General features: G+C 36.2%; 1 protein-coding gene across 1 annotated transcript in view; it reads right to left on the reverse strand.

Annotated features, from left to right (window-relative positions):
• Positions 1 to 22,186, reverse strand: part of LOC108738341 (protein apterous-like) — a 205,591-nt gene that overhangs the window by 142,766 nt on the left and 40,639 nt on the right. Inside the window, exon 2 of the mRNA XM_025979349.1 lies at positions 6,127 to 6,650. Within this exon, the coding sequence (XP_025835134.1) occupies positions 6,127 to 6,650 (524 nt within the window). The remainder of the gene's footprint in view (positions 1 to 6,126; positions 6,651 to 22,186) is intronic.

A 22,186-nucleotide genomic window follows, 5' to 3' on the forward strand; every position in this document is an offset into this window, starting at 1 on the left:
TCAAGAAATCATATCCGGCTATAGTGACCCAAATGATTAGTAATAACATTTTCGCTCATTTTTCCGACCTTTCTTATGTATATTGATATTACAATTCATCGTTCTTTTTCTTTTTCTGTTAATAAATATATACAATTTGTAGTTTTTTTCTCTATTAAACTAAATAACTAACCGAAATAAAAAGTTGTTTCTTTTCTCAGACTATGCCTTGTACGACGCCAGCTTAGTATGACGTGTTTGTCATTTCCCTTCGATATCATTATAATCAGATTCTACTGTAGGTTTACAATGAAATTATTTACTTGCCTACGTATTTTAGTTACCACTGAACAAATACCAAAAAAATTAATAAACTTCGCACCGTGGTAGTCATGATACAAACTATATATAACGTTGCAGTATCTACCCATCATCACATCATCAATCGTACGTTACAAAAGGTCAATTCAATGCGCTGTCACTGACTGTTAAAACAAGATAATGGCATTTCTAATTTGAATGGTATTTGTTTTCACAAAATATAAGTACCATTCAAATAACTCACTTTAAATGCAATACTTAATCTAAATTAAAAAAAAAAATAGGTAACGAAACAGGAAATACTTTCTGACATTTTCGAGAGTCAGGTACAACCAGGTGATTTTTCTCCTATTATAAAGTACACCCAATTCGTATAGGTTTAGAATGATGATAATGCATGCACGTTGCCGTCGTGGTGACAGGTCAGACGTTCAACCAACCCCGCTATGAGTAGCAGTGAGCGGGAAGTAACGCAAACACACAACAGACAGTCGTGGGGGAACAACGGCAGTAATTATTTAGTGCGATAATCATCGAAGCATCGTTGTGCCATGGCCCCGGTGCATTCCTGCTAGGAATTACGCGAGCAAAGTGCAGCCGGGACGGCCATAAGTATCGTAACGTTCAGATATACGATAGGAATCATAGAACGACCCTGTCTCCAAGAGCGCAAGCACCATCAGCGGGTGTATGTAGTAGTAAGTACCATCGACGACATCGGATGTTCGATCATTTCCGTGAATCAATGGCCAGACCAATGGCGACGAGGGAGTAGTGAATCGTGACCACACATGGCGACGATACAACATGCCACAGTCACAGCAGTCACCAGGTTTAGCAGTTATAAGGTAACACAGCACGCGGGAGATCGCCGAACCAACAACAACAGCGGTCCCGTAAGCAACCATCAGCCCCAAGAGATCGCCATTACTCTCTACATACGACTCCCGATGGGCAAATTATTCCGAAGGAGACTTTACAATTAGCTTATCTAGGCGCGCCACTTACAGCTACCTGGATAATGTGAAGTCGGATTGCCAGAAGAAATGCTAAACTCTCAGCTCAAAGAAGAAGATAACCTACCCGATAAAACCACAGAACATTACATAATTATTTACAATATAACCATTTTTGGATTAGGAATATATTATAAGAATGTAAATTATCAAATTCTAATCGTAATAAGTCTATATATAGCTACACCAAAATGTGAACTGATCCCTAATTTGGCAAACGGTGAATGTGTAGAATATACTTCTTCAACCACGTATAATATGATTATCAATTATCAATTATCAAAATCCTTTCTTCTCGGGGTAGAATATTAAAATTCAACTGAAGTGCTTCGATTATTATTCGAGGTAAACGTAACTTTCTAAATCGTTAGCTTTTATTTGGCGTTACGATGTTTTTAATGCTCACCTTAGTAATCAGTGGGCTTTAATAATAACGTAGGTGCAAACCTCAGAAACTAACGTTCGCTTGTTTTAGTAAAAATGAGCGAGTGCCACTTTATGATGCAGACGTCGTAAAACTGATTGGCTTGTTAGGATTATCTCTGTAACGCATCCACGTTTTTAATGGTCATGTTAAAACTAATTGATTACCACCACTATAAATGCAGAAAGGTTAACACGACGAATAATTTTCCTGGTCGAAATTTCGCGCATTGGATTCATATTGTGAAATCCCCGTAAACATATGCCTATACTCAAAGGGTCTTTACTCATTCATTATCATCAACAACATCTACGCCTTTCTGCAAAAGTGGAGTGGTAAATCTGACATATTGGATCTCTTTTACGGTTATGTACCTCAAAAGGAAAAAAGGAATCCTTGCATCTGTCAAGATTATTTTTCTGAGAAAAGGGTGAAGGTATCAAGTTGAAATTAATATCAAATCAAAAAATACGAAACCTATAGGATACCACTTTTTGGGGACTGATGTGGGGAGTAAACCTACAACATATAACTCGAAAAATCTTTTAGACTCGAATGCCATGATGGACGAACTGTTTCCACGCATATGTAAAAGGCCAAAGGCTGGGAACCCTTACACCATTAGGCCATATTTTAATTGTAATTAGGCAGTAATAAAAAAGGCCTCAAAAGTCGATATATATCTACAAAATTGCGAAGTTATACTATTTATAATCAATTTGAAATAGCTTTAAACATCAGGTTATGGAAGACCACCAGAGCTACAGCACTCCAACATGGTAATTCCTGTTACGCTCAATAGATGACAGCACGTTAATTACATAATTTTATCAATTGTAGTGACCTCTGTATCATTATACAACAATTAATACAAGGACTAGAGAGCTATTACGAAGGCCGGACAAGAAACTCACAGAGGTTTTTCGACTAACGTAATAACTGAAGCAATAAAATTCGTTTACATTTAAATGCATTACATGCAGGGAAACTTGAGTGTACTTATTGTTAATTGTCCCCGTGCCATAAAAATCTTTTGATATTTGAATCAGAGAAAGTAATCTTAAAAATCTCTGCAGGTCGCTCGTTGTATAAGGTTGTTATAATACGAGGGTGGATTGATAAGTTTCCGGCCTGACCAAGAAAAACAAGGTTTTTAAAAATTTTTTTTTTTTATTTCTCAACATAATCTCCAAGGCTGATACATTTCTCATAGCGGTGTTCCAGTCTATTAATGCCATCTCTATAGACTGATTCGTCAAGCTCCTCAAAATAACCATTTACAGCTTCGATTACTTCTTCATTGTCCGCAAATCTCTTACCGCCAAGCCATTTTTTGAGATTAGGGAACAGAAAATAGTCACTCGGGGCTAGGTCTGGAGAGTAAGGAGGGTGCGGCATCAATTCAAACTTTAGATCGTTGATTTTAGCCGTCGCAACGATTGACGTGTGCGCTGGTGCGTTATCGTGATGAAACAAGATTTTTTTCTTCGCCAGATGAGGTCGTTTAATTTTCACCTCGTGGCTCAAACGTTGCAATAAGTCTGCGTAGTATTGACCAGTGATAGTATTACCCTTTGCAAGGTAATCAATGTATATAATACCTCTTGCATCCCAAAAAACAGTAGCCATAACCTTGTTCGCCGAAAAAATTGTTTTTGCCTTCTTTGGAGTTGGTTCCCCTGGTCCAATCCACTGTTTAGACTGTTCTTTGGTTTCAGGAGTGTAGTGGTGGACCCACGTTTCGTCAACGGTTACGAATCGACGCAAAAATTCGCTTGGATTACGCTTATACAATGACAAATTTGCGGTAGAAATGTTTTTTCGAATCAATTTTTGGTCGACTGTTAGCAAACGCGGCACCCATCTTGCACAGAGCTTTTCCATATGCAAATGTTGGTGCAAAATATGTTGCACACGTTCATATGACATCTTACAGGTCTCAGCTATCTCACGCACTTTCAATCTGCGGTCTCCCAGCACTATTTGATGAATTTTTTCGATCATATCTGGAGTTGTGACCTCAACGGGGCGTCCTGAGCGAGGCCCATCAGAGGTGCTCACACGACCCTTTTTAAACTCGGAAACCCACTGCTTAACGGTTGAATATGACGGGGAGGATGTCCCCAGTGTTGAGTCCATCTCTTTTTTAATTTCCTTCGGCGTTAACCCCTTCAAATAAAAGTATTTGATGACAGCACGATTTTCCTGCTTTTCCATTTTTACGAAAACCACAGAGGCGTCTTGTTCAGCGTGCTGTCAAACCTACACTAGCAAGGAGATCGGGCTGAAACTATAGCTACAAGCTATCCAAGGATGGTACTATAGAATGTCACCTCAAGGTAGGCCTAGTGGCGTCATCTCTTGGTTAGGCCGGAAACTTATCAATCCACCCTCGTATTTTGTCACGCCGCTCATTTTTTTTTGCCTCGAGGTCTCGACAATTACCTTCACCTCGTTTGTCTTGCTATCCCCGCGAGTGAATTTAATTCATGTAAATCTCAGTTCGCTTCTTAACGCTTTTTAACGGTAAAACTCGCAGCTTCACTCGGTCGAGGAGGAGGCTCTCTGGTCAATGGCTAACTTTATCAAAGCGACCGACGTCAGTTCAATTTCAAGATAACTGACACGCGAGCAGGCCGCGACGGATTGATAGCAAAATGTGTCGTAAATATCAACCAGACCAGGGAGGACATAGTGATTATAGAAGAGCGCGAATACAACTGACATGGGCTCTCTGTCTATACCAAATACATGCCATTTCATAAGTAATGACACACAGTGTAACAAGGAATCCATGGTGTCAGCCTATCGTGTGGACACTGAACTTTCACTAATTTTAAAAGACTTAGATTTTAGTAAAAATTGATTATAAATTGTTAATGTTAAAAAGCATGAAGAAGACTGGGGCATTTGTTTCTTATTTGTAGCAAACTAGAACATCTTAATTTTCTTTCTTGAATTTACCATTGAAGGAAACTGTAAATGGTGGATTGCAAAAGCTAAAACAAAGAGGTGGCTATGATGGGACCTTAGATAAAGAAATTTTAAACTCAGCCTTTTTTATTTCTTTTTTATACGACCATCGCGTCCGTCAACAGTCCACTCCCTCTGCCTTACAAAAATTACCCAACATTTACCGTTCTGTTTATCATTTAATTCGTCATGTTTTAACCAATGGAAAAAGCTAACTAAATCTATAGGTACTCTTATAATTCCATGGCATTTAGGCCAAGTAACAAACTCCTTAAATCCCATCTTATTTTTGTTTCATCATCACAAGGTCGTCAGTCCTAAAACTGGTTGGACACGCGCCTTCACCCATTCCTAGAGTAAGCTAATCTTCTAATTTCTCTAAAACTAGAACAATCCACATCCTTGATCACTTGTGAACAGTAGTCTAATCTAGATCTTTCTTTCATCTTCTTAACTCCTGTTTCTGCTTCTAATATATCTCTAATTAGTCCTTCGTGCCTGAAAAAAGTGTCCCACCAATCGGTCTCTTTGTTTAGAAACTGAAGAAAGTCTTCCACAGACGAGGTTTCTGTTACTTTAAAGATTTATTACTAATATATATCACCACTAATCATCTTTTGTATTGCCGTTACATTGACTAGGTGTTCAGCATTGAACTTTGATTCGTGTTTCATTACTTATGAGCAATTTTGTATGAAATCCAGGCGTTCTGGCGAAGCAAGCGAGACGAGACGTCTTTTAAAATGCAAACTGACGGCCGCATAACACGTGGGATACGATACGTTATGCAAGTGTGTTCCTGTCTGAATCCTCAAAAACTTCCTGTGCTTGATATCGCACTTTTTCTGCGAGAAAACCAGTCACTGGAAAGTGGGTTGAACACCACGTTGCACTCAAGGAAAATAACCCACCAACAATAACGACCACACTTTATGCACAAAAATATAGCAGAGGATAATATACGGTTTTTAAAAAATACGGAACCGGTAAATGTATTAAATTATGTCAGATTCTATTCTTAACAGTTGTTTGGATTATTTCGTCTCAACTAATTCTTCAGAAAATGTATTGATTATTGCTACTTCTGACTAATCGTGGTTAGTTTTAATAATCTCAGTTTAAGATTTTGGAGGACTCAAACAATTGTGATACTAAACTATAGATTGCTGGATCTATGTATTTTCCATTGTATACGGAATTCAGTTGGAAGGCAGTTTTCTAAAGCATCAATAAATTTCTGGTGTATGGTTTACTTTGCAGATTTTTGCCAATGATACCATTATAAGGAGTTTTTATATGCTAAGCATTTCACAATTAGCAAAAAACCTTCAAATGATGGCATACTGCTGGTTTCTTACTGATGGACATCTATATACAAACCAGTGGAATGGAAAAAAGAATAATTTCACTTACCTATAGTAGTCCTTCTTACAGTAGATGTTACCGTCTCTCGAAAAACAGGTCACTTCTCCATCCAGTGTGTTGCGGCACTGACAACATTGAAGACAGGTCGCGTGCCACCTCCTGTCAACGGCCTGCAGGTAGTAACGATCAGTAATTTTCATACCGCATCCGGCACACACGGCCACCTCGTCAACGTTTGCGTTCGAGGGTGGCGTCGGCGGTGTCCTTGGGGGTTGAATAGGTTCTAACTTGGGTATCTGTTGTTCTAACTTGGGTATGTGGTGTTCGAAGGAGGAGTGTGGTCTACTGCACAGCTCCGTCGGTCCGGCTCTGCAGATGTCCGTGTTGCAAGGATGCGACGCTCCGCAGGAAGACGACTGGTGGTTATTGTTCGAGGGTGTGCTGCATGAACTGCTGCCGGAGATGCTGCTGTTGGGATCCAAGTCCCCCATTGACGAGTCGCACGACGGGAGATTCGGCGAGAGGTCGCGGGATGGGTCGTACGCCGGACCGATGTATTGCTCGTGCTGCTGCTGAAAAATGAAAAGAAATTTTAAAGTCCCTGTTGCTGCTAATAGTTATCCGAAAAGTCGGACTTTGATTTTATTAAATATATGAAGTCCTGTGACATTGTTAGTTACTTAATAGTGGATTAATATGCAATATTAATTTGAAATCATTTTTTCGATTTTTTATTTACCCCGCCGGGAATCGAACCCGGGACCTTTGGCTTTACGCACCAATGTTCTGACTGCTATACTACGAGAGGTGACAACGGCAACCACGACCAATCGACCTACAAGGTTAACGATCCGTCGATTTTTATTAACTTAATTTTGTATATATATTAAATNGGATTTTCATAATTTATCATTTTTTAATTTCGGAAGCGCAATCTGTTTATTCGGCCGTTAAACGTGATCTTTGGCGTGGCGTTAGCTAATTTTATTAAGCCGAACGAGAAAAAATGAGTTACGACAGTATAATTTCGGCAATAAAGTTTTATGACCGCACGATAAGTGCAATGGCAGACGCATACCCGCAACATATCGCGCGGACGGACGTCGCGTCGCTCTCCGCCTGCGTTCCTCCATATACATGTATCCAAGATAAGAGAAGGCATCTGACGGTAAACGGTCGTTATCAAAGCGGCGGTGGTGGTGATGACGACGACAACGACGACGGTGTCGAATGCCAGCAATAATTTCGAGTGGCTCATAAAACACGGATTGTTTTCTTGACCTGTTCGTCCAAAAAGAAAACATCGTAAAGCTTGAGGTAGGTAGTGGATCGGTGGCAGTAAGTAGGTAGTAGTAGTTGCAATAAAACGGGTCGTTAAAGTTGACTTTTACTGCACTTAAAAAAATACGATCCGCGTACACATCTAGGCGGCGTCGGAGGAGGTGACGACATGGCACGTGCCGCACTCAGATAACGTAATAACGGCAACAATAATAAAGTTCAAATTAAGCTGATCATTAAAATAATTTTAAAGGCTGATAAACGCCAAGTTTTAGTGCTTTATGCGTCCATGAAGTTGTCTAAGTGCCTGAATCTTCTTCATCTCTCTCTCTCTAGCTGATCCTCTCTTCTACGTTGTGAGGTCAATTAATCACTCCCATTATTGCTTTTATGGTTTGTTATCCTTGGTAATTTCTTGGCCAAGTGACTCGTCTGACGGCGATCTCTATCGGTGGAAGGCAGCAATAAAGTGGGAAGTTTTAAGTGGAACGTCAGCGGAACTTTACAGATGCCGCCCGACGAGTAGCCGCCTCGTCGGCGGTTTCAGGTGATATATATATTAAATATATGAAATCCTATGACATCGCTAGCCACTCAATAGTGGATTAATATGCAATATTAATTTGAAATCATTTTTTCGATTTTTTATTTACCCACTACAAACTACCTCAAATTAATTGTTGCCGTTGTCACACCCCCGCCGGGAATCGAACCCGACTCGACCTTTGGCTTTACTTTACTGTTGTCACCTCTCGTAGTTTAGTGGTCAGAACATTGGTGCGTAAAGCCAAAGGTCCCGGGTTCGATTCCCGGCGGAGGTGTAACAACAGCAACAATTTTTTCCTCATTAATTTGAGGTATTTTGTAGTGGGTAAATAAAAAATCGAAAAAATGATTTCAAATTAATTCTTGATTTTATTGTTATTATTAAACTATTATTCTACAGTCCAAAAGAAAACAAACAATATGGTAGTTATTTTCAATGGGTTCGAATCCAGTCTCACAATTTCTTCAATAAAACTTTCGACCTTTTCGAGAGATTCACTATGTAAAGTAATAGGATCAAGAAGCGAAAAGTGTAGTCACTCCAAAGTATTTTTTGATTTGGTCTCAGAATTATTTGAGCACACTAATATGTTGAAGAACCGTTAATATCAATATCGGGATGATGTTGATTTGAAGGGGATAGACTATATAAAATATGCGACAGGGAGGTAGATAGGATAGATAGGGGATAATAGAATGGATGAATGCTATAAAAAGGTGAATAAAAATGGAGCAAACTGGAGGTAATTTTAAAGACTAGGGGACCGTTTTTTTTACCGTTAATATCAATATTTCGCTTGTTTTGCTTTGAAATTAAGATGCCTCGAAATTTCATGTCAATTTCATCCTCCTATAGTAGCAGCTCCCCATTTTTCGAGACCACGATTCGGCGACAAGTGATGAACATCGGAGATATTTTCCTTGTTCTATAGTTTTACTTTTCTTTAGAATTAGCGTATCTCAGAATACTGACAGGATGCGAGGAAAAGAGAGAGGAAATTCGGCTTCATGACAATTTGTTTTTGACGTGACAACGTCTTATAATTCGATGGAGCCGGCTGCACGCACGAAACAACATGACTCATGCGGTGTTACCTCGCTCTGAGGCGTTCCATTTAAAGCTTGAAGTGCAAGCGAGAGCGCGGAACGAGTGAGAAAGAGGCACAATCGGCCTCCGCGTTCGGCAGCGTTCGACATCTGTCTCTCTCCTACTTGAGTGAGCGATGCGTCCGCGTGGACAGCTGCTATACAATAATACATTTCCATTTACCTCCTTCTCTATATCCATACAAAATATCTATCAAACAAATAAAATTAAAATTTTCTTTTGAAAAATGAAACCATTTCATCAGTATTTTCTTATGACGTTGTCACGTTCAATTATCGTCAGTAAACCGACTTTACAGACAACCGATTTTTAATTTCCTGATTTTTATACCTTCATATGGTCCAGAATCATAGATACATTGAAAAGTCAAGTTCCTTATAGGTCTCTTTGTACCTACTGGCTGTTTTACGGGGCAATTTGTTTTTGATAGCAACAAAGGCAAGTTAAGGAATGTTATGGTAAAAATTCTATTGTTTAACCAATAAATACGAAGTTATGAGTTGAAAGAAGTTCAATGTTCTTTTTAGCATAAATGAATTCAGCATATGTGCATGTAAAAGTGTTCGAAATTCCAACAATTTCATCGTGCACCGTACACTACTGTTAACATGAAATGATTACACAATCATTACGATAATAATAAACGAGTGGTTACAGTCGGTAATGCACTCACTCAAAATCAGAAAACACGCGGAGCCTCGACATAACCACAGCGCATTCATATGTGCAGATCCGGATTAGGCTTGCGAATAATAAAGGGTACTAGCGAGTGAAACCTAAACAATACAATTTGTTAATGGCCCTATATCAGTTTTTGTCAGCATAAATTTCGTTATTTCTACCCAATCTCTTTTAGTAATATGTTTGTTTTAATGTTAGCAAAAATACGTTACTTACTGTAGATTGTTACTTTATTACAAATTGGTAGAATACCAAATACTCATGTAATGTAATTTGGACAGTAGGTGGCATTTTTTTAGATTATTTTGTAATATAACTTTTAAACGCCACAACGCCGAACATTAAAAATGTCATTAGAAGATATGTACATATATGCAACCAACTATATACATGAAATTATAGACATTTAAACCCGCTCACTTCTTTGCAAGTGTTTATTTCCAATTCGAATACTGTAAAATCGGCAACTTTTAATTAATGATTCTAATTAAACGAAAACATTTTGATTATCGATAGTAGGCCCAAGTAATCTTTAGGTACATCTTTTAATTAAACGTTTTAAGCGTCAGATAGTTCCGGAATGTTGTGTACTATCAGCTATACCAGTTATATTGATTTCAGTTACAAGTTAAAAATGCTTTTCTTTTGTCAGCGAGTGATGGACAAACATACAAAACTTCGGTAAAACATTTGATGATGAAAAGTTTCTGAACATTTCTGCAGTGGTAGAATTCTGATTGCATACATCGTGAAGCACTGAAGATGCCATCTATTAAGCAAGGCGAAACGTCTGCAATCAGAATTCCACCATGGTAGAAAAGCTCAAAAGCTCTTCATCATCAATTAGACACCGGCCGTGAAAGCTTACGCACATTATTTATACGATTAAGTATATGCAATGTATATAAAAGGGTTACAACTTAACAAGATTAGTTGGATCCAACAGAATTTTTTTTTGAATGAATTTAATCTGTATATTTTGTTGAACTTTTAATTCGAAATGATTTAAATCCGGTGCTGTACAGAGAGTATATACAGTACTTACTTACGTGGTCGAAGAGGCATCTTCGTGAAACGATTTAGAAAGCGCACTCTGATGTTCAATGAACGCAATTTTATCCGACATCATCGGCAATTGCTGCAGCTTCAAGGAGAAGCAAGCACGCATTTTTTGGTCCGTGTGAAAGTTCGACATCGCGTCTGTCCATCGAAGGAACGAAGAAACGGTATAGCAAGCGTCCTTGCCCGATTATTATGAAAAATAACCCGACCAGAAAAAGTCGCGGATAATAATCAGCAATTCTTTCACGATTTTATTTTATTTATTGTAAAATCACGTCGAATCCGCCTGCTCAACAACTGACCGTCGACAGATTTACTAATAGTGCCAAAGCTTTCATTGAAACTTTTGCTTTTTTTGAAAGCAATGGCTATACATTTGAAAAAAACGTCACAGTACTATGCTAGGAGGTAGTTCTGACGGAATTTGGTACTTGTTATTAAAATTGTGAAGCTGAGATGATATTAAATAGATCTGGCAGTTTTACTTCAGTACAGTAAAAGCTCTTTATTCGCGGGGTATACGTTCCATAAATATGCCGCGAATAAAGAATGGTAATTAGTATGGAATCGTAGGGGATACGTTCTAAGGTTCCAAAATAAAACCAATATATTCGCAATTAAAATTAATCGTTATAATCAGTTTTAGATAAGAGTTTAAAAAATTTAGTGATTTTTTCTTGTTTTGAATTTTGAATTAGTCTACTCGGTTACATCTTTTAGTTACCTCGGTACAAGCCAACAGTACTTAAAAAATGCCGATACTTGAAAAATAACACCGAATCCTTTTCTGTTTACTCGGTAACATCTTTTATAAAAGCTGCCTCAGAACTTACATACTCAAAATATGCCAACAGATTAAGGGGATTCTGGATTCTGGATACGTGCGCCGTAGAATAAAAACATGCCTATCGGTTTTAGATATCATGAGTTTAATGTTTGGTACAGAGATTTGAAATTTTGTAATAAGATGGATAAAGCTTTATTCTAAAGCTTGTCGAAGGCTATTTTTTAATTTATTAATTTCTCTTGAAAATACGTGTCCTACAAGAAGCATCCACTTTAAGTACTTGTAAAAGCTTTTAATGACCATATTATTGAAAACCATAAAGGTATCGAGTTAGTGTGAACCTTTGTCTATTACAATACAAAAAATCGGATATTTATCTTGTAGCGTTAAATCACAATGTTTACAATAGAAACCCATGTTTTTGGAAAATTCACACTAGGTACTAGCGGTCTATTGCGGTCAATCCTTAATAAATGACACCGAATCCTTTTCTGTTTACCGATTGCACCCTCGAATAATGAAATTTTTAGCCGCGAATACAGGAACTGTGTTGCAATTTTTTTACCCGCGAATAATGAAAACGCGTATAAGGAAACCGTGAATAAGGAACTTTTACTGTATAGTATTATATATTAGTATTCTATAGGGTTGTTCGGAAAGTCATTTCGTTTTTTCCCGGCAGAGGATTTAATTGTATTCTTTTGCACCCAACTTCACATTTAAGCCGTATAATTTTTATATGCTTTGAGAGCTCATATAGCAAGGNGTCAGATAGATTTGTTTGTGAATTGCTTATCGTGATAATTTTAATCATTGGGACTTTCCGTTATTATTCATAAGGAAAAACTTTTTATTCAATCGGATTATAACTTAAGTACGCACTAATCATTAAAAAGGTACCTTTGGTAATAAGCTGCTGGACGGACAGTTCTCTCTTAATTCTTCTTTTAGGAATCGTGTGAACGGGTGGGTGGTGGTTAAGGTAGGAAAAATACAAGGGAGTGAAATATTATCTCTGGAACATGAAACCACAGAAAAACTTGGACCAGGGCAGACAGGACGATGTCCTCGCGAACGATAAGCTGTAGGCCTTACAACTTGGTGTACCAACCATCAAATATAATTATTCTAAGTAAACCTCTTGTAAATATTATTTTTATGGACTATTAAATATTTTAGGAAAAAATCTGACCAATTTCACATAAGCCTGATTGTAGGCTACAAATAAATTAATATTACATAGGCTTACTTAATTTGACACAAACCACTATCTATTATTGCTAACAACTAAATATATTAGGTAAGTTTCAGACTTGTCTAAAAGAAGAAAGTGTAATATTTACGAAACATCAACCTGTCAATGTTTTGGTACATATAAATGGTACAAACATACCTAATAAAATTATTCAAAAGGTATGATGAGTAAAGAATGGCAGCATTACTTTTAACTTAGTAAATTCTGTTTCCCGTTCTTGTAATTTTCTTATCGTTACGGATTTATAAAACATTAACAGCTTGTCTGCATACCTTTAGCAAAAAGCTTGTTTTTCCCATAATTAAAGCTGTGCTTATTGTTAGATTGTTATCATTACCTATATAATGTAACGGATGCAAAAAGTGGCAAGTGGTACTACTGGTGTGAAAATGAAATAATAGTGTGATAGATACACACTATAAATATTCTTCATTAGGCCCTTCAAGAAAGTAGGGGTTGTTAAGTATATTTAAACACTTGTATACAATTTGATTTGAATGTCCAAATTATCCGATATTTGAATATTCGAAATCAAATATTTGAATTATTTGTTTATTATACGAAAACTGTCTTTCATTTCCACAAAAAAAAACGAAATGACTTTCCGAACAACCCGATATATTTAGGTTATCGCAATTAGAACATTCAACACCCACAATCTAAATACTAAAGCGAGGTATTTATCTGTCGTGTATGAAATATTTGACGTAACTATGAAAAATAGTCGCAGCAATACCCAGTAGTTCCTATATATCTACTTGTTCAATTTGCAAACAGTAGCTGACATTCTGACAATCAATTGTTTCGGAACATAGAAAATCAAAATCAAATTCCTGACATGTATAATTATTTATTTATTTGTGGGGGCCCGTAAGTGTATTTTGCAACAATAGTTGTGCGACATTTAGTTTACGATACGCAATACATTAATATGTATCTCTTTCCAAGTTGACACCTACAAAATTAGCCGTAGGGAACAAAAAGTGTAGTTAAAAAAATCGTAGGCCAAACCAAGCAGTCAAAGTTTCATTAGGAATTTATATGTAGGAGCAAAAAAGCTTTATAAGGCTACTGTACACATGTTAAAAGTAGGTATCCTTCTATAAGGAATGAGAGGATAGTAATTGAGGAAAAAAAGAGGAGTATTACATACAAAGATGTTGCAGTGCCAGTGGCGGATAATTTTGTGGAATTGAAGGAAATGGTAGGGATGCTAGAAAAATATTAATTAAGGGAAGGGATGGACCTTACTAGTGATAAATCAAAGGTTATGGAATTTGGGAAAAAGATCAGATGCAGGTGAGAGAGTGGTTTAGGGAAATGATCAACATAGGGAAATTGATAAGGGAAGAGGATCTAAGAATAGAAAAGGAGTCAAGATATGTGGTGGAACTGACGGAGATTTTGTGGAGAGGCTGAGTGCCAAAGCATTTAGTAGTAGTAAGAAGGAAGAGGATAGATGATGTAGAATATGCGACAGGGAGGTAGAATGTTTGAAGCATGTGTTAGGACGATGTGAGGATAATAGAACTTGGATGAATGATATAAATTGTTGAATAAAGATGGAGATAGGCTGAGCCAACGGAAGGAAATTTTAAGGATTAGGGGACCGTCTTTTTAGAAAGAGCGAAAGATGTGTGACAAAGAAAGGTGGTGGGAGAGGAGCGAGAGGTAGATTAATAAACATAAGAAAAAAATAAGTGTTGGAAATCTTGAAAATAACTTCATCCTTTAATAAAATTCAATAATAATAATATTTGTTTGTGACCACATTTTCAAAAAGGGTTCCAACGATTTCCATGAAATTTACAATATAGGGATTCACAGGGGCTAAAAACCGATCTAGCCAGATCTCATAATGTACATGCATGATCCTATGTAATTAAGCATACACGAGTGCGAATGTAAAAGAGGCCGTTTTCAGGTTTATAGCCACGGTGCAAGTCAGATTGCGTGTCATCTTGAAAGTTGTGTTCTTTTAGGTGGTGATGTTGCACCGTACGCGTCTCTGTTCTTTCGAGCATGGTTGCAGATGATGTACCGCTTCGCAGAAAGTGAGGAAGTAAATCCACGTCGCTCCTTTAAATTATACCTTCCTTCGTGTTCAGTTGAAACCTGCTAGTCGCTCTAGGTGCTCGCATGCAACGACCGCCGTCTCTTCAGTCGTTTTGCCCGGCTACCGGATGGCCGGCCCAAGAGTTATGGGTCCGTAACTCAATTTCCTCGGACTAGAAAATGCTAATTCTGGCGCGCTCCACTTACCCGAACTAAGCGAATTATTTCGCTTTAATTGCACTTTGATGAAGTCGTTTAATGCGAAACCTTCTCCTGTCAGATAGATTTGTTTGTGAATTGCTTATCGTGATAATTTTAATCATTGGGACTTTCCGTTATTATTCATAAGGAAAAACTTTTTATTCAATCGGATTATAACTTAAGTACGCACTAATCATTAAAAAGGTACCTTTGGTAATAAGCTGCTGGACGGACAGTTCTCTCTTAATTCTTCTTTTAGGAATCGTGTGAACGGGTGGGTGGTGGTTAAGGTAGGAAAAATACAAGGGAGTGAAATATTATCTCTGGAACATGAAACCACAGAAAAACTTGGACCAGGGCAGACAGGACGATGTCCTCGCGAACGATAAGCTGTAGGCCTTACAACTTGGTGTACCAACCATCAAATATAATTATTCTAAGTAAACCTCTTGTAAATATTATTTTTATGGACTATTAAATATTTTAGGAAAAAATCTGACCAATTTCACATAAGCCTGATTGTAGGCTACAAATAAATTAATATTACATAGGCTTACTTAATTTGACACAAACCACTATCTATTATTGCTAACAACTAAATATATTAGGTAAGTTTCAGACTTGTCTAAAAGAAGAAAGTGTAATATTTACGAAACATCAACCTGTCAATGTTTTGGTACATATAAATGGTACAAACATACCTAATAAAATTATTCAAAAGGTATGATGAGTAAAGAATGGCAGCATTACTTTTAACTTAGTAAATTCTGTTTCCCGTTCTTGTAATTTTCTTATCGTTACGGATTTATAAAACATTAACAGCTTGTCTGCATACCTTTAGCAAAAAGCTTGTTTTTCCCATAATTAAAGCTGTGCTTATTGTTAGATTGTTATCATTACCTATATAATGTAACGGATGCAAAAAGTGGCAAGTGGTACTACTGGTGTGAAAATGAAATAATAGTGTGATAGATACACACTATAAATATTCTTCATTAGGCCCTTCAAGAAAGTAGGGGTTGTTAAGTATATTTAAACACTTGTATACAATTTGATTTGAATGTCCAAATTATCCGATATTTGAATATTCGAAATCAAATATTTGAGTACCCAAATATCAAATATTCAATTAAAATTTTTCTATTACAACTTTTTTCAAAAACCTTCTAAAATTGTGTTAATTTCTCTTCTAGGTTTCAACCTTTCCCTTTTTATTGTCGCTGCATCATCAGGTAAGCTATTAAATTCAGTTAATCGTTTTTTTTTTAAAGAAAATTAGTAAATTTGTATATTGTATGTGTTGTACATTTAAAGTACATTCCAAAATTCGTGAAATAGTATACGAGTGGTTATTATTCGTTGTTAAAACTTTTAACAGAATTACGTATTTTATTAATATCAAGCAGAACTGAATTGTTAACATAATTCAGATGTTAGTGATTTATATTTATAGTTTTCGTATAAAAATTAATTATTAATAATTTATTTTTCAAAAATGTGTCTACATTGACTAGCTGCTATACAAAAAAAACGGACAAACACAGAAGTGATCCTATAAGGGTTCCATTTTTCATTCGGAGATAAAGAACCCTAAGCTGAAAACCAACTTAACATTCTAGTTGAAAAAAGACATGTTTTCCCATACATTCAAACTGCACATGTAAATTTCTATTACACACAATATCGTTTTGTTGAAAGATTTACCGCGTTATGTTCAGATTACAGGCATCTTTTTATTTTTTTTGTAAAATTTATAAGTAAAGACTATTTTCTCTATTTTTTTCAAAATTTTAGATTCAATAGTTTCGGAGATAAGGGAAGGGATGATCAATTTTCATCTACTTAAATCATCTGAAATAACCTTAAAGCTATTTATTTTAAAATTATAAAAAAAAATACTTCAGACCCTACAACAAACCCTTTCATTTGATACGTCACACGGTATAGTTAGCAAAAGTTTTTTTTAATTAATATTGGTCCTCCGAAAAATGACCCCAATGTCAAAATTAATTTATTTACGTTATGCGCCCGTGTTTGGGTCAAAATATTCTACTAAGTGTACAGTTCACTAGATTTGGAGTAAATTGACTGTGACAGACAGACGGACAGACAGAGACACTAGTGATCGTATAAGGGGTCCGTTTTTAATTCGGACGTACGGAACCCTAAAGAAAAAATAAAATGCAACGAAAAATGGTGCATAACTTACGCTGTGTGTTCCTAATAGTTATTACCCGACGATTGCAGTACATTCAAGTTCATTGCATATTCATGGACCAACACTGGTTTCACATGGCTGGTAATTAGAAGTATTTGCACATGTTTGATATATATTGATTGCACACGGTACACGCATGTTGACTTGTATATTGTAACAGTGACGCTGCGACAAGACATTACAATCGGGGCACCACCATCGATTCATTTTTATTTTTCATGTTTAGCACTATTAATAACGTACTTAACAATTTCTTAAACAAAAATGTGTAAAAGCACTTAAGAAGGAATGACCAGTTTAGAGAAAAGAGCAAGGTGGTTAAAAGAAAATTGGTAAAAAATATACAAATCAAAATCCAGAGATATGTTAATATCATGAATTACATAAAGATCAAGGTATTAACATACGTATAAACAAATGAGCGTAGAAATTTGCAAAAAAGTTTTCTTTTTCTGAATACAAGGGTGAAAATTTAACGACTGTATCGTACCCCTACTTTCTATCCCTATTTTGCGTACAATCTGTTCCACTAAAATTAAATTATTAGCCATTCCGGCGCCTAAAAGTTGAAAATTCTATTGTGTGATAAAGCATAGAATACCTACACTGTTTTTTATTTATTCATCTTTCGAAGCAATGATTATTTTGGTTAACTATCACGAGTCGACACTGATAGATAGCGAATTTCATTTTGCATATGTTTACCTTAGTGATAAATCATACAAAGCGTGTGCGTTATCTTCAAGTCCATCTTTTGTACACATTCAAACATGTGCGGTTGCTTATTCTTCTTGCCAAGCAGACACCTTCCTATCTTTCTTTAGTAATATGTAATTACTACTGTTTTATGACGGCTTAACAGTCAATGTAGCTTAACTGATTTGAAAAGAGCACCTACATTATACATTAGTTGCGAACTGAGAGCAGAACATAGGGATATTCAGAATTATTGCAAAGGATTGCCCGGATTATCAAAGAACAGTCGTCTGTTATATTAGAAACAAATATTTATACATTAACTTTATTTTTTAAACAAATCTGGAACATAAAAAAATTGTAAGATGTAACCGTAGCTCTGGACCCTAAACTTTTAATAATATCAATTTTTAACTATATTGATAATGCAATATGTTTGCGTTTTGGTGCCATTTCACAGCTGTTGACGTAATCGGTTTGTAAGATGGACGAAATGTAAAAAATTTGCATGTCCCCAGCAGCCGTTTCTTGAGCGAAGGTTTTAACTGATTAGGATAAGTGTTCGTTGTTCGGATTAGCGAAGGTTCCAAATAAAAGATGTTCAGAATATTGAGATTGTACTGTAGTATGTCTAATAATCGCAATTTAAAGCCTATAAGGAGTGTTACGCTTTGTTGAAAAGATTTTGAGAGTTCGGTTAGTTTGGAACAGTTTTTAGAAAAGCAAATTACATTTCCAGATAGGCGTGTTAAAAAAATATATTTCACTAAATTATCCATTTTCGTTTGTACGACATAAAAGAAATGCTGTCAAAGAAATGTGTAGTTTCTGAAACCTTTTGCTTTTTCCGCAGAAAGAAAACTACAGAAAATTACAAGTTGATTCTGTAGATTTTGTGTATCTAAAACTGAAGATAACTTCATACTTTGGGAATTAACCAACCCTTACATCATATCAGTAATTTATAAAATGATAACTTTGAGCTTGCACATATAGTTACTGATTGAAAGTACTACCTAACCCATCAATTATTATTTTTATTGTGATAAAGAACTGAACATTTTGGAAGGAACACGTTTACTTATGTATATTAGTATTGACAGGACGCATTATATTAATATCGCAGTTCGAGGATCAGCTGAATTGTCTTTAATAACTACCATAGCAAGTAAAACAAATATTCGATAAAATCGTCGCTTTCTTACATTACGGACTATATATAAGTAATGAACTGGCAGAGGTTTTTTGCACCACGGAAACGTTTAACTAAAATACAGCGCAACGGATCTTATAATATATGCGTTACTTTTTATCCTTTTAATAATTACGGAAAAAAGATATTTCATTAATTTCATGAATGCACGTATGCACTTTAAATTGCGGTAGGTTGTAAATTATACAGTTAGTTATCTCATTGGCCACCTAAAATTTATGCATATTATACAACCAGATGCTTAGATTTGCAGATGGTATAGCAGTGTTAGCATTTAGCAAGGAAGAGTTAGAGATAACTTTAAGTAAAATGGAAGCGATATTGACAAAACAGTACTGTATCGAAATAAATAAAAGTAAAACAAAAATACTGATATGCAAGGGAAGAAAAACTAGGGAAAGAGCGAATATAAAGATAAGAGACGAAAAATTAGAAAAACTGACTGACGGAAGGAGTAGTAGGGATATAAAGCAGAGAATAACGCAGGGTCGAGTTGCCTTTAATGAGAAGGAGTCACTTCTATGCTCGCGAAATTCGGAAAAGGTTGTTAAACATGAACAGTGGGCGCACGGAAAAGAAAAGTTTAGAAGCGATCGAAATATTGTGTTACAGGCGAATGATGAGGATACTGTGAATAGAGAAGGTTAGAGATGAAGAGATATTAGAAAGAGTAAGAGAACAGAGGACTCTATGGAATTCAATAAAAAATAGGCGAGGTAGGTTAGTAGGACACCTTCTGAGGCATGAAGGTATAGTCAGAGACATATTAGAGGCAGAAATTGGAGTTAAGAGGAGTAGAGGTAGACCTAGATTAGATTACTGTTCGCAAATAGTAAAGGATGTGGGTTATTCTAGCTTTAGGGAATAAGATAGAAAACAGTGGAGTTGCGTGTTCAACCAGTCTTAGGACTGACGACCTTATGATGATGATAATGATGATGATACAACTAGATAAACAAAAATGTGATTGCAGGTTTGATAATTCATTAGTTTTTGTTGTATCAAACACTTTGTATTTAAAACTATCATGCACTTAATTGAATGCTTGTTTAAACTAAAAAAAGATTTAAAGAATATTAATAGACTGTTGGTCTAGGTTAGACTAAGTTCGATATTCGAGTTTTCTAGTTAATTAACGAATAGATATGTACATTTGTACATGTCAATTAAGATTAAGTACTGGAGATAATGTCACTAAACCGTTCACGTTGTTATTGAACGTTAACGTTGAAAATAGACAACGAACTCGTGGTGGAACTTTTTTAAGAACTTTAGACAATGTCCGTGGTGAAACTTCTTCGATCCCTAATGATAGAATGGACAGAATGTGCATGTAATATGCGAAGGGCAGCGCAGGCATGCAATTTGCTGGTCGTGAGAGTGATAGCTGTCAGAGAGGAAAAAGCGGCCGAGCGCCTTTGGCGGGGTCACGACCCGCCGAGTTGTGTGGCAACGGGCACGCGTTCTTATGTAAACACACTTTCTCGAACGCTGCGCTCCGATGTGATCGTCCATTATTTTTTAGAGATCTTGTCCGTGAAAATAACGTTAGCTCAGAAATAATGGTAAACTGAAATCAATTACAGTGGATTCCGGGTATAACGATGACGTAGGGACCACTATAATTTCGTCGTTATATCCGGAAGTCAATACAGGCAAACGTAAAGATATACAGATACGTATGTATAGATTTGACTATTTTTCAATTTTGATTTGATTGCCGCTTTTTCTTTAACAGTGAATGTGCATCTCGGTGTCATATTTATTCAAAAGTTTACTAAACACAGTTGCTACTGAGAATATCACTTTGTAACTGAACCATTTTAACGTACACGCTTATCTGTCTATCTGACTAATATGTATAAACAGACGGTAAAGGTCACCACACTTGCTGACTGTCTGTGTGGATGTAATCAAAAGCATGGGATTACTGGAGATTTGTTACAAACGATTCATTAAAAAACAGTCGCTACACCCGAACTCGGCATTACATCCGAAGTCCTATAGTCACATGAAGTATGCTTCAAATTCAAGGGACTTAGATTTAACGTCGCTATAACCAAGGTCGTAATAAATGAAATCCACTGTATGTCGAAAAACTTTGCTGCACCAATTAAACTCGTCACTTTGCAAAGGTTAGGGATGCAGCGTGATTATCTGAAAAACCATTGAAGCATCAAGTGAAAAAGGTATGCTTTAGATTAGGGATGGTCAACCCGCAATCTTCCACGCTGCATGGGGCCCACCTTCAACATTTTTCCGGTCCGCTAGATTCAAAAAAGTTTTACAAAATAAATTTGTTTTTCAATGACTAAAATAGTGAAAACCAATTGAAGTGTGATACTGTACTAATGACTAAGAAGATATTTATCGCTACAGTACCAGTGAATAGCTTCTTAGTCACCGGTACAGAACCGGTGAATAGCCAAAATACATTATTTATACAATCATATATTCAAAAGTTAACTGTAGAAACTATGAGAAAAAAATAACTTTGATTCTAAAACAATATTCTTGTGAATATACTTATAACAATTATTGCCTGTTTTATTAATGAGTTTAGAGTTATGAGTTCAGAAAAATGTTGTCTAGCGTGAGTTTAAATCTGACATAATTAATTTTATATGCGGCCCACGAAGTTGTGATTTATTTCCAAAATCGCCCCCAAAATTACTTGGGTTGGACACCTCTGCTTTAGGTCTTTGCTGGTTTCCCAAAGTTTGAATAAAAGAAAACTCATCATCGTCATCATCATAGGGTCGTCAGTCTTAAGACTGGTTGGAAAACTATTGGATAGTAACTCTTTCCAATAACAGCTGGCAATAATGTAGGATGAATACTTAAACTTCAATGTTAATTGCTGTTAAACATTATTTATTAGTCCAAGTCTCTTATCTTAACAGGTCAATTGAAAAGTCCCCGGCCTAAAATAGTAAAACACATTTTTTTTGCAAAATTCGTTTTTTTTATTCAACATAATTCCCTTCAAGGGTGATACACTGATT

Source organism: Agrilus planipennis, unplaced genomic scaffold, assembly GCF_000699045.2.
Source record: "Agrilus planipennis isolate EAB-ADULT unplaced genomic scaffold, Apla_2.0 scaffold131, whole genome shotgun sequence".
Lineage (NCBI taxonomy): Eukaryota > Metazoa > Arthropoda > Insecta > Coleoptera > Buprestidae > Agrilus > Agrilus planipennis.